A 14,075-nucleotide genomic window follows, 5' to 3' on the forward strand; every position below is an offset into this window, starting at 1 on the left:
AAAATCATTTCATAATCATTATTTTTAGTCAAATACGATATGATTTATGTTTTTTCTATTGCTAATTTGATTTTCAGTATAAAATAAGTTTAAAACTTTAGTGGCTATGTAGGAAAAGCTCTTTTTATACAGTGTTTTATTAGACTTCGGTACCTGATATACTCTATTGTATCTACCTGTGATTCTATTTCGAATTTTTGTTAAATATTTTTCATTTACTTCTGAAAATTTTATCATTCTATATATGTAGTTTTGTCTTAGAGAGGCTATTTTTCAGATCTTTTTGTCTGAAGTGTATTTAGACTTTTGAAGGGAATTTTAATGTGATGGCCAATTGATTATTAGTAAAAAAGTTGTGAGAGAATCAAAAATATATTTACTAGTGTCAAGGGTGGGAGTATATCCTCAAATTTTTTTTCTCATTTAGAATTTTTTCTCACACATTTTGATCCTTTGAAAAGACAGTGGTTTTCAAAATTTTGTATTTTCTTAAAAAAAAATTCTGAAAACCTTGAAATAGAATTTATAAATAGTTCAGGACAGATAAAAAATCAATTTTAAACAATTTCTACGCTGTAATAACAAATTCAACCAACAAATTATATATTTTTGAGTGCACATACTGGAATCACTACATTTGTGGTTAAACTTATTGAAAAAAAGTAAATGAAACCAGTGACTTTTAAAATGTTGTTTTGCGTTTGTGGCATTTTATGTGATGGCATGTGATTATCTTCATTATTTAAAATGTATTTCTTTTTTTTTATATATATGCAGCTGGACTCGGTGGATTGCCTTATTCCAGTCCAATCAATCATACTTTTTCTCATGGAGAATCAATATTATCCGTTAAATCACAAAGTTCTGTTGATGTTGCTTATGAAAATATGAACAATAAAAGTGTTATGCAGTCAGTTATACGAGATAGAACACACAGTCTTTCAGAAGGAACTATAGAAACTTTAATATCTCCATCAGAGCCAGGAGTGAAAGATGTTTCTTCTGTCAATAGCACTTGCAAGAATGGAATTACGAATAATGTTCTAGTAACTGCTTCAAAGGTTTCTTTGCCTTTGCAACCACATCAAGGTCGTAATCCAGTTTTGGAGCGCAATCTTATGATAGAACCTGTTGATGATGTTGCAGTCAGTGGAAACACACTGATCGAACATAAAACCACTTCCAACATAAATTTTCTTTCCCTTTCTGAAGGAGATGTTGATATTCTAGATTCTGTTGCAATTGACAGCAGTTCACTTGTTTCAAATGATCTTCTTAGTCATTCCACTCATATTTGTACCAAAATTCCTTATCATTTGAATGCTGTCAAAAGTTTGTCTGTTGTTCCCAAGCAGCCAAATGTACCTGAAAGTGGCCATAATGATAAACAAAGTGATTTCAAATCAAAGGATCGATGGTGGAGTCCATTAAAAATGTTTGACAAGAAAAAACTTAAAACCAAAGAAAGCATACGTTCTGGAATTAAAAGCTTGCTGGAACGAAAAGCATGTGCAAGCAGCAACAAAGACCTTTCTGAAGAACAGCAACCTCTAAAAGACACTTCTGTCACTTTTTGTGCCCCTGTTTCAGTAGATACAGAATGCATTAAGAACAACATTTCTAATAACATTTGGGCTCCTGAAGATGAAAAGGCTGAGCAACACATTGACACAGAGGTCAGAGTTAATAAACCTGACTATACATCTATTGTTGTTAAACCATTGAATTGTTCACACAGTAGTATGAAAATTGATGAAAAAGTAAATGGGTTAGAAGGATTTTTGAAATGTTCTCCAAGTAACGCAGGAACAAATGAACTTTTATCAGCTTCTTTCACCGAAGTCAAACAAACTGAAAAATGCAAACGACCAAATTCTTTACCATTATGTGAATATAAAAACCTTAATGGTGTCTCTTTAGAGATTGGTGAAGCTATTGAATCTCAGCATTTACAAAAAGAAGCTCCTTTTCCTGTTCTCAGAAAAAATAGTGGCAGACGTAAAGGTGTCAAACGGGTGAAAACTCCATTTGAAATTAAGGGTCGGTTTTCTCTATATGATGATCGAATAATGTCATCGCAAGAACTTTGTGCTGTTTATCCCAAAGAAGCTGTAGCACCAGTTTTATGCAGTACAACAAAATTTTCCACTTCCGTTCCTTTGGACATGAATGCAATATGCAGTCAACAGTCATTTACGCAACAAGAGAAGCAAGTACAAGCAAATTCAGATATGAAAGTAAAAAATGGATTGAGGGTGCATTCTAGCCATTTTCCAGTTATAGAATCTGTTTGTGACATTTGAAGTTGTGTGATGATTTACTTCGTGATATGAACTATTGTATTTTTTAGAAAAAATACTTCAAAATGTTTTTGTATATATTGTTTACTCACCATATGTATATTTCAAGTGAATTTACATAATATCAAACCTGTAAAATATTTAGTTTAATTCTGATGTGTAAATGATGCTAAATAGATGTGCAGGTATCATTGAAGGATGTACATTTGAGTATGTAAGTTACCATCATTCCCTTCATAAAATATCACAAAACTCATCATTGTAAAATAATAAATCTTACTAGTGAATTGTTGGTTTCAATTGAATTTTATTGATAAAAATGATCTTGTTCTCGGTAAATATGCTTTTTGTGGATGTCTAGTGTGCATTTAAGGTATTTGTAAAAAACTTCATGTGTTTAGCTGTGATTAAACTTAGATTGCATGATTGCTGGACCAATTACTGTGTAAGCTCTAATCAACATTATTTGTTTCAATTCAAAAGAGCTCTATCATTTTTTCAATGACTGGTAGCTTAGGATCATTGAATTGATACATTTGAGAGAGATATATGGCAGCTTATATATATATATATAATGAATTGGCCATTTTCAAATGGCATAATCATTTTTTTTATTTATTTAATTCCAAAATACATACTTTTAAAGAATGAATAAGAGAGTCTACATCTATGGGGGCCTATTGATCATTCCTTTTTCTGAGAAGATAAGACATGGGTACTTGTGCTATAAATATGGGATTGGAGCTCTCAAGTGTGATTCCCAGCATTTATCTATTACTTTTTAGCAAAAAAATTTTATAGTATATTGATGTTTGAAGAAAAGAACAAAAATCTAACTGCTGAACATTTTTATGGTAGTTATAACCTGATATGGGATTTGATTTTTTTTTTTTTTTTTCAATATTTCAAGAGTTATTTTCTTTTTCTCTTGATATTTATCTAAGTTCAGATAAATGGGGGGTAAAAGATTTAAATAAGTACGTGCAAGTATTATCTTGAATTTGTATGCTCACACAATTATGTTTGCCAATATTCGTGTCAATAAACTCTCAGCATGTGATTTTCGCATCTGCATTCTGGTTTCTCAGTGATGGACTGTGATTCATAGGAAAAAAAACATGGACAACAGTTTTTTTAATAACATTTCTATTCAAAAGTAGCCTCGTGGCTTAGTGATTTATGGTGCCATACTTAATGTAAGTTATTATAGTTTTAAATCAGCATTCCAGTGTTTAGTCTGGCAGATTTTAGCTTTTACAGGTACAATGAAACTTATTTCTAATCATGTTACATATGGACTTTGTCATTACTCATTGTAAGTATGCATGTATTTGCAGTTACGCAAAGTCAAAGTCATTTATATTGATGATGTAAACTGGTTCTTGTAATTGTAAACATGTATCTGTTCATGGCATTCCTTCTTAGGCTTTCTAGCTGTTTTCATCCTAGACAAGGGAAAGCATAAAAGTTGTATTATTTTCTTGTCATATTGAGTAATTGTTACAGCTATATTGTCTCAATATTTTTGTATGTTTTTGTGGAAAGCACAAACCTTTAAAAATGATTCCAAGCATTTCAGGTCATTGTGAAGAAAGAATTTCAATGAATTTTGCATTTGTTGTATAATTCCAATAGCTCATAAAAATGTACATTCCTTTATGAAAATTTAAAAAAAAATAGAAATGTAGAATTAACTGTCTTTAGAAATTTTGTTTTATTTACTTATGCAAAGAGAGAGAGAGAGAGTGGTGAGAGAAGACTTTCAAAGCAGTCAAATTGGTTCTTAATGTATTTGATACATGTCTTTTTTTAATACCATTCAATTCGTCTACTTCTCAAGTGTGTGAACAACTTGTATATGTATAAATATTTTGTCTCTTATGTTTATGGAAATAAAAAAAAGTTAATAATATATTAAAATATTAGAATTCTTCTTTACTCCACATCCCCTAAACAAAAATAGTGAATTTTATTACTTTCAAATGCAAGCCAGAAGGCACATTAGGGATACTGATATACATATGTTTCATTCATCAGATTTATACTTAAATAAACACATTAAATTCACAAGATATAATTATGATTCTGGGCCAAAGAGTTGGGTGCTAAGTAAAGCATCCTTTGGATGCCAGATAGGAAAAAAATTATAGTATATAGACAGATTAAAATTCAGGGAGGTTGAAATTATGTAAAAATACAACTGCATTCATTCTTTAAAAAATATGAATCATCTTGACATTTCGACATCTCATTTTCAGTTTTTACTCACAGAAATGTGTTACACAAAAATTAAATGTTCTCTATTTGAAGGGATTGTATGTTACATAGCCATGCTCTTGCATCAAAAATATTGCAGGGAAGCTTGAAAAAAAAATTAACTACAGTGGTGAATCATGGTAATCATCCATTACATCTTCCGTTCTTTTTGTGAAAAGAGAAATTGGTATTGATCATAATGTGTTACTTTATCATATTATCATAAGATGTCTCTCGAAGGGTGTATGCTGATCACAGTTTTCAAAATGCAACAAGCACTACAAAAAACTATAGTGAGCACTTGAAATTCAGCTCAAAATCCAAAAGGAAGTTTACTTTTCTGAATTCACACAGCCATAGCAGCAATTTATTACTATTTTATCTCAGACTGTGTCAGAATTAATTACTGTGTAAACTAACTGTGAATTTAATTTGAGTGACCAGAGTACAAAATTTAGAAATGAGAGTAATCAAACAATTTTATTCTCAAAATGGATGTTGTGGTTTCCTTCTTCCAAAGCTGTTCTCGGACTGTCTTCTTCATACTTCGGTTGTTTTGTGCAGAATTGGACAGTGATTGGCTATTGCATATAAACCTACACTGATGAAGAGATACAGTAAAACCTCTCTTAACAGACATTTCTCAGATGCGGTCAAATCATAATTTCCCCTTGTATAATAAAAGTATGCATTTCAAACCCCTGATTAACGGTCACCCCTCTTTTATGGGCAAAGTTTTTTGTCCCACCAATGTCTGTAATAGAGAGGTTTTACTGTGCTATAATTCACTGGGTGATTTTTCTCCTAGAAAGAAAAATAATTTCTGAAACCTGAAAATGAGAACAAAAGGGGGAAACTTCAAAACGTAATAAATGAGGACATCTGGTGACCATTTATTAAATTTAATTTTTGTGTGTATGTATGTGTATAAGTACAGCCATCTATCTTTTAAAAATTAAATTGGCAAAAAATTGCTGTATATCTGTATGAGTGCAATTTGAATGTTATTAGGTCTGTAACTCGCTGCACCTCAAAGTTGAAAAACCAGTTTCAATGAAAATAACAACACCACTGTGCCAGCTGCGGGGATCAAACTTAGAACCTTGGGAAGATGATAATCCATCACTTTGCTCACATGACGATTAGTCCAAAAGGAACTGTATAAAAATTAAATGCTGAGAACGTCAAGACATAAAACTCGGGAAAAAAAACAAGAGGGTTTTCACTCAGTTACCACATTTAATATTCATCAAAGAGTGGTATTCACCCACATGGTTTAAACCAGTGGTTCTCAACCTTTCTTTTCTCCATTTTGCTCTTTCAACCATTTCACCCCGTGGCCCCTTGCAACCGTGATTAATTTCCTACCCATCCCACCTTGTTTTTCCATTCAAAGATAGTTATTCAAGTATTGTTCATATTGTGCAAAGTATAAATATGTTTGAATTTAATCAATTTTTAATTTATGAAAATACAGTAAAACCCCAATTAATGGCCTTCCCTCAAATGCGGTCACCACTCTTTTATGACCAAATAACAATTTCCCCTTGTATAATAAAAGTATGCATTTCTACCCCATCATTAACAGTCACCCCTCTTTTAAGGACAAATTTTTTTGTCCCACTGCTGTCCGTAAAAGAGAGGTTTTGCTGTAATGAGAAAGCAAAATAAACATTAAAAATATAGTGGAACCTCACCTAACGGACACTTTTCTGATCTCCGATCCCATGGAATGAGGCTGTAATGTATTTCCCTCCCCATTAGTGGACACTCTGGATAGCAGACAGTAAAATCAGGCAAACTCTTAATTTATTCATTATTTCCAAACTCTTAATTTATTCATTATTTCCAAACTCTTAATTTATTCATTATTTCCAAACTCTTAATTTATTCATTTTTGGTCATAAACCGAGAATTTATCATATTCAACTAAGATTATGGTTAATCCCAAGCTCGTGTTAGTAAATATGATAAATCTTCAATTAATTACTTAATTAACTGAACATAACTATGGTCTAGAAGGGTGAGTTCGAATGACAATATTGGTTTTGTGTTGGTATGTGTGAAGAAAAAAGCAGACATTACAAGACTGATAATGTTGTTAAGAATGTTTTGATCTTCTTCACACTTATTTTAAATTAATTTATCACAAAATATATGCGTAGTGTGCATATCATGTACGGGTAGAAATAATTAATTGGTTTAATGAGGAGAAAAAAAGGTTATAAATTTTTCCATTATTTATCAGACTTTCCAATTTTATTTAGCAATTATGCATAATTGCAGGTAACAGTGATCATCATCATCAACAACCATTTTCAATCCAGTGCTGGATGAAGGTCTCCAAATTTTTCCATTCTGCTCTGTCTGATGCTTTGCCGTCCAGTTGACTCCTGCCACTTTCTTGATTTCGTCAATCCATCTTGCATGGGGACGCCTTCTCGGTCGTTTAACACCATGGAGTACCAATCTAGAATACTTGTGGTCCATCTCTTGTTGTCCTGTCTTCTTGCAATATGTCCAACCCATTTTCATTTTAAACGTTTAATTCTGTCCATGATGATATACACGTTTGTGTGTTTCCTTATCCAAGTGATTCGTTTTCTGTCTCTCCTTGTGATGCCTAGCATACATCTTTCCATGCTCCTTTGTCATTGATAATTTTTGTCGCACCACCGTCATTTTCTGCACACACGGTCGTGCTCCTTTGTGTTGTCTGTAGCCTTTGTATCGTCTTGCTTGTGAGTGTCCATGTTTCAGCTCCATAAGTCAGTGCTGGTAGCACACACTGGTTAAAAACTTTTCTTTTCAGGCATAATGGCATGTGACTCTTCAGAATTAGTTTTTGCCAAAAGTGCTCCATCCAATCCTGATCCTTCTGTTTATTTCATTAATGATTCCATTGTCCATGGTAATTTCTTGTCCCAGGTATACATAGCTTTATACTTCTTCTATCTTTTTGTTGTTGAGCAAGATTGTCCTCTTCAACACAAAGGGGTTGAACATAACTTTAGTCTTTTGCAGATTCATTTTCAAGCCCAACTGAATACTTACTCGCCTTCGCCAATTCTTGTATCATTTCTTCTAGTTTGTCTGGATTACTGCTGATAACAACAATGTCGTCTGCAAAACACAAATGGTTGAGAAATTCTCCATTTATTTTAATTCCTTTTTTATACCACTCCAGTTTTCTGAATACTTCTTCTAAAACAGCGATAAAGAGTTTTGGTGAGATAGTATCACCCTGTCTGACTCCTTTTCCAAGTTTAATTTTTGCTTTTCCTTTATCCAAACGAATCGTTGCAGTTGCTTTGTCATATATTTTCTTGATGATATTGATGTAAGTCTTCTGTACCCCAATTACATCTAGAGCTTTAATAACAGCAGATGTGAAGACAGAGTCAAATGCTTTCTCAAAATCATTGAAGCCCATACACAATGGTAATTTGCATTCCTTATGTCTCGCTATAAGGTCCCTGATTGTTTGGATGTGATCCATTTACTGAATCTACTTTGAAATCCTGCCTGTTCTTTTGGTTGAGCTTCGTCCAATTTGGATTCAAGCCTATATGTCAGCACTTTGGTAAAGATTTTATAAATTACTGCTAGAGGACTGATTTGTCCACTGGACTGATTGATATCCTGCTTTTCACCCTTTTTGTAAAGAAGAACCATCATTGCGTTATTCCAATCTTCAGGCACATCCGATTTTGTAAGGCAATTTGTGAACAAAGCAGTTAGCATACAGGCAAATTCTTCTCCTGCTTCTTTAATAATGTCTATTGAAATCCCATCTTCACCTGGGCATTTCCCTTTTTTCATACATCTTATAGCCTTGTAGACTTTCTCTTTCAGCACAGGTGCTACTTGTATGAGGTCGACTCCATTTTCTTTTCTTCCCACTCCCTTTCCTTTGTTCCGATCCTGTTCTTCATGTTTGTATAGAGTATTATAAAATTCCTCAACAATACTAATGATTTCATTTCCATCTTTTGTGATGGTTCTATCTTTCCTTTTTAGAGCAAAAATTTCCTTTCTCCCAACACACAGTTTGTGTTTCGCGGATTTTAAGCTCCCATTATCTTCCAATGCTTTCTTTACAATATCGCAATTAAACTTCGTGACATCTTCTGTAATTTGCTTTCGTACTGTCTTGCAAAGTTCTGCATATTCAACTTTTGATTTAGGGTTATTCTTCTTAATCTGAAATTCGCTCTTGTCTTTCATAAGTTTCTTTGTTTCTTCTGTTATTTTCTTCACCGGTTTGATTTCTTTTTCTCCAGCGACTTCTTTTGCTACTTGTTTTAGTGTAGTGGTTAAAGTTTTATTCATCGTGGTGACATCTTGTTCATCCTCAGTGGTGTTATATAGCAAATCAAATCGGTTCTTCAGCTCTAACTGGAATTTATATCAATGTTTTTGAAGCTTTACAATATTTCAATGACAGTTTTTCTATTTTTGATAAGTTTTGCTCTTTCCGTCCTAGTGTTAAGCCTTATTCTACATCTAACCAGTCGATGATCACTTCCTGTATTGAATTTGTTGAGAACACTGCAGTCTTGGATCATATGCTTCTTATTTGATAGGATGTAGTCTATCTTACTAGTTGTTCCAGTTAGGCTTCTTCAGGTCCAGTTTCTTTGGGGTTTCTTCTTACAAAATGAATTCATGATAACTGCTGCTCTCTGCAAATTCAACGAGTTGGTTTCCTCTGTCGTTTTGTACACCATGACCATCACTTAAGTCACCCATTACTATTTTGATATGATGGTTTCCTTTACTATGCAGCTCTGCTCATCTAGTTCTTCATAAAAGTCTTCTACTTCTTCCTCAGAATAGCTTGTTGTTGCATAGACTTGTATAATCTGTATCTGGTATCTGCTTGATATTTGCATAACCAGCTTTGCAACTCTATCAGATGTGCTATCTAACGCAACGATAGGATTTTTCCACTTTTTATGAATGAGAAATCTTACTCCACTGGTTCTTCCATTATCTGTTCCTCTGTAGTAAAATACATGTCCACTGGCAAGTTTGATTTTCTCCTCTCCTTTTTTTCTTATTTCACAGATGCCTAAGATGTCCCAATTTATTCTCTCCAGTTCTTCTTCCAACTCCTGCAAACGATTTTCTGAAGAAAGACATCGTCCATTATACGTGGCCAAGGTCATCATCTTATGGCAGCCTGGTCCAGCCCAGAGATTCTTTGCACCCTCTGTCTTCATGTCTTGCTGGTTGCTGCCGTAACCAGGGACACAGACTGCTGGGGACTGAGGGCCTTAGTTTATTGACAGTGTTCATATTTCTTTTTTAGAGCTTTTTTATCCGTAATCCTCCACGCTGGCCAGTGCAGGTTGGAGGAAGCCCATCCGCATCCATTCACCATGTGTTAAACATGGCTACTTACAGGCTGCACCATGAGAAGGTGCACATTGGACATTAAGCCTCTACTCCTAGTCGATTCCTTCAAGTCCTCGTAATGAGGCAATTAAAGGGTCTTCTCCTAGTTAACAAGTAAAGACTATTCAACAGCCCAACAGAGATAAACGTAGTGAAATTCAATCAAACTTTTTTTATTAAGGCAATTGGTGATTATGCATAACCACTGCACCACACATTGTTCACTATACAGTAACATGTACATTAAAATTTATAGGAAAACCTATTGCGGCTGAAGACAAACGTCGTATAAATGTGAAAGTAGTTAGAGGTAGGCTGACCATATTTCCTCGAGATAAATACGGGAAATTGGGATTCCAAATACGGGACATCGCAAATTATCACCAAGAACAACGCCAAAAGTGTGCAAAGTTGCCAAATATTGCTGAAATTGCGGAAAAATCGCAATGGCAAGAAACGAAGCGTTACTGCAAATTGCAGTGGGTTAAAATGAATTCCACGAAATAAAACGTTCAACAAGACAAAGGTGGGAAATTAATATTCCCATTAATAGTTGTAATTATCATAATATAGTTTATGAGTTGAATAAGAATTTCAATCTTTGACTTCAATAAAGAATTAAAATCCAAGTAAGTGTCATGTAAAAAACGGAGAAAACCGGGACACTTTTGCCAAAATGTCGGGACGGCCAGAAAAAGAAAGAAAACCGGGACTGTCCTGGGAAATACGGGACGTATGGTCACCTTACTTGGAGGACAAAATCTTTGGCCCCATTAGCATGACTATATTTTTTCGAGAGAAATACAGGAAATTGGGATATCAAATACGGGACATTGCCAATGATGCCAAATATAAGCAAAGCTACCAAATACTGTTAAAATCACGCAAAGGTTGTCATTAACGGGAAATGGAGCACAACTGCAAATTTTGCAGTGGATTAAAATAAATTCCATATGATAAAACAGTTCACCATATTTAATATGTGCAATCAATATTCTTATTTATATTTGCAATGATAAAATATAATTTATGAGTTAAAAATAATTTCAGTCTCTCTGATTTTAATAAAGAATAAAAATTCAAGTAGGATTTGTTTAAAAAAAACAAAAATCCAGGACTGTGTCCAGAGAAGTACGGGACGTATGGGCATCCGAGGTCCCATGAGTGTTCATTATCTAGAAATTCTACTGTATAGATAGGATATTTATAAAAAAAATGGGATATTTATAAGTGAAAACACGTAAGGAAAATACGTAAAAAGGGAAAACACGTAAGGAAAATACGTAAAAAGGGAAAACACGTAAGGAAAATACGTAAAATATAGGGAAAACAAAAATGACCCGCTTATTTGAAATAATTTTTGGCTGTGTCCCGACTTCTTTTTAAATAAAACTTTTCCGTTTTCTCAACGAAGCGTGCTTAAATATTATTCTTTACCAAAATCGAGATTACAATTGCTTTCATCTATATATATAAAAACGAATGTATGTCTAGGCTGACCATATTTCTTCGAGAGAAATACGGGACATCGGGATTCCAAATACGGGAAAATACGGGACATCGCCAATAATTGCCAAAAACGACGCCAAAACCAAACAAAGTTGCCAAATATTGTTGAGATTACGGAAAATCACAATGGCGGGAAATGATGCATTACCACAAGTAGCAGTGGATTAAAATGTATTCCACGAAAAAAAAAAACGTTCACCATGGCAAATGTGGGAGATTAATATTCTCATATATAGTAGTAATTATCATAAAATAATTTCTGAGTTGAAAAATAATGTCAATCTTTGACTTCAATAGAGAATAAAAATTCAAGTAGGCTTCGTGTAAAATACGGGAAAAACCGGGACACTTTTGCCAAAAAGTCGGGACGGCCAAAAAAACAGAAAATACCGGGACTGTCCCGGGAAATACGGGACGTATGGTCACCCTATGTATGTCTGTCCTTTATGCATTACTGCACCATTCATCCGATTGCCAAACTTTGGGAAGTTGTTGAGTACACTCCCGCGAAGGTTTCTCTGGCTGTTTCTTTTTTTTAGTTTTTTTTCCCCTTCATTTCCTTTCTTCTGAGATCGCAGCAACGCGCGACGAGTAAGCTAGTAACTCATAAACAGGGCCGGATTAACCATTAAGCAAAATAAGCACGTACTTAGGGCATCAGGGAAAAGGTATCGAATTTTTTTTTTATGTATTTTTATACAATTTTTTCTAGCATCTAACATTGGGCAAAAAACCCTAGAAGTTTCGATTGATTGTGTTGAACGCTTTCATTATATAAAAGGATGGCAGAAAAACTAATAAAATATTGCAAACTGAATCACGTCAATGCTGAGATTTCGTGCAATTTTCATAAAGTAAGCTTGGGCTTTCTCAACTGTATCATGGGCAAACTAATTTTTCTGAGGACCCTCTCCCCCTTCCGTACCTAGCTTTAATTACCTGCCTACTAATTTTCATACTAACTGTCGCCAATTGTTAACAGATCTAATTGTCATGAGGGCTGTGTTGAGAGAGCTTGATTGCCTCGGGCTGTGTCCGTGTAAGATCCGCCCATTAAGAGTAAGCCAAGTTCTACAGAATAAGAACGAGAACTTGAAAATGTACAAATCTTAGTGAATAGCGAATCAACTGTATGGTTTCAGGGCGATGCAATGAATGAGCGATGATGAATTCAGGAGTATTATATTATCTTATCGTTAATTATTATTACTCGTGCGAGACAGTTTTGGTACCCCTCGTGGTTATATCTTGTAAGTCGCACCAACAAAGTAATCCCGAAAACTCGCTGCTGTGTTTCCAGCCTGATGAAATGCATCAAAAATCACGGCTTTCTCTGCGAATCATTCAGTTCTGTACGCTCATATATATAGTTTGAAAATTATGCATAAAACTTTTTTTTTTACAAAACTAGTTTTGTATTGTTTTTCTCTTTCAACCGTGATCCGGCGCTCCGTGCGTTCCATGGCATGGAGGAAAGAATACAAGGAGGTGACATCAGGCACGAAAATTGAAGCCGTTGTGGCAACCCTATGGGCTGACAAGTAAGATCAAACAAACCGCTCTTTTCCCTATACTTAACATGTGTTTTGCCAGATCGAATTCTTGTAAAATATTAATAAGTAAATAAATTTAAGCACCATACTGTTTAATGCGTCTTCAGGTAATCTACATGATCCGATAATGGGGAAAGATAAAATCTCATCCTTATAAAATTCAAAAAAAAGGGGTTGTTATACATTTTTAATTTATTTTTGAAAGGGGAAGATCATTTTTCACTCTCAACTCGTCATGAGTTTTTAGTTCAGGGCCTTCGATTTATTTTAAAAATTCGATGTATCCCATTAATGTCTATGGGAATATGATTAATTAAATAATATGAAGTTCCAATAAAATGCAATTTTCATAATATTTCTTTTAACTATTTATTTTGCCTTTCTGTTTCGTTCATCCTTATGATAGATCTGGGACATTTCGAAAGTGTTTCAGGCCCGTGGGCGCTCGTCTTAAGCTTTACATGAGGAATTTTTATTTCTGAATCAATTCTGGGGTGCTCGAGCACCTTCTGACAGGGCCGTAGCTAGGATTTTTGTCACCCGGGGCAAACATGATTCAGCCGCCCGGGGCAAATAGCATTTTGTCGCCCCCGTGCCTCAAAGTACTGGAAGTTCACGAGCGTCCTTCGCCACTGTGTATTTATGGTTTTGCTACCTGCAGGCTGTACAAATTTCGCCATCCTTCTTCCGTTCCACTCTCATATTCTTGAATACGTATTACTGAAATATATTCCGCCCATCCGAACCTTCCGCTATGTAGATGTAGTATTGAGAAAAAAATATCAAATATAAAAAACTTTTTTACGAGCCGCGGTAAGTTATCTCTCTGGCCTATAGTATTTAGGAAAATAATTACTTGGGCTGTTTTTCCCCTCTTCATTTTGTACCTATTACTTTGCTTTTAAAGTGGTATGTGTACGAACATTTGACAAAAACAGTTTCGAATTGAATTTGAAATATAAAATTATGTGTCTGTGTTCGAGATTTTGTTCTACCTGGACTGAAATATAACAATATTTTAATATAAAAGGCTGAAATGCATTATGTATGCTAATGT

The 14,075-nt window shown here is 34.3% G+C and overlaps 1 protein-coding gene across 1 annotated transcript in view; it reads left to right on the forward strand.

Annotated features, from left to right (window-relative positions):
- The window catches only part of LOC149065482 (uncharacterized), a 116,039-nt gene extending 111,826 nt beyond the window's left edge, over positions 1–4,213 (forward strand). The window contains exon 10 of the mRNA XM_089253621.1: positions 778–4,213. Within this exon, the coding sequence (XP_089109747.1) occupies positions 778–2,303 (1,526 nt within the window). The 3' untranslated portion in view covers positions 2,304–4,213. The remainder of the gene's footprint in view (positions 1–777) is intronic.
- Positions 4,214–14,075: the final 9,862 nt, after the last annotated feature.

The sequence above is a fragment of the Pholcus phalangioides genome, unplaced genomic scaffold, assembly GCF_987345545.1.
Source record: "Pholcus phalangioides strain wild (caught in Gottingen) unplaced genomic scaffold, Ppha-v1.0 ptg000039l_1, whole genome shotgun sequence".
Lineage (NCBI taxonomy): Eukaryota > Metazoa > Arthropoda > Arachnida > Araneae > Pholcidae > Pholcus > Pholcus phalangioides.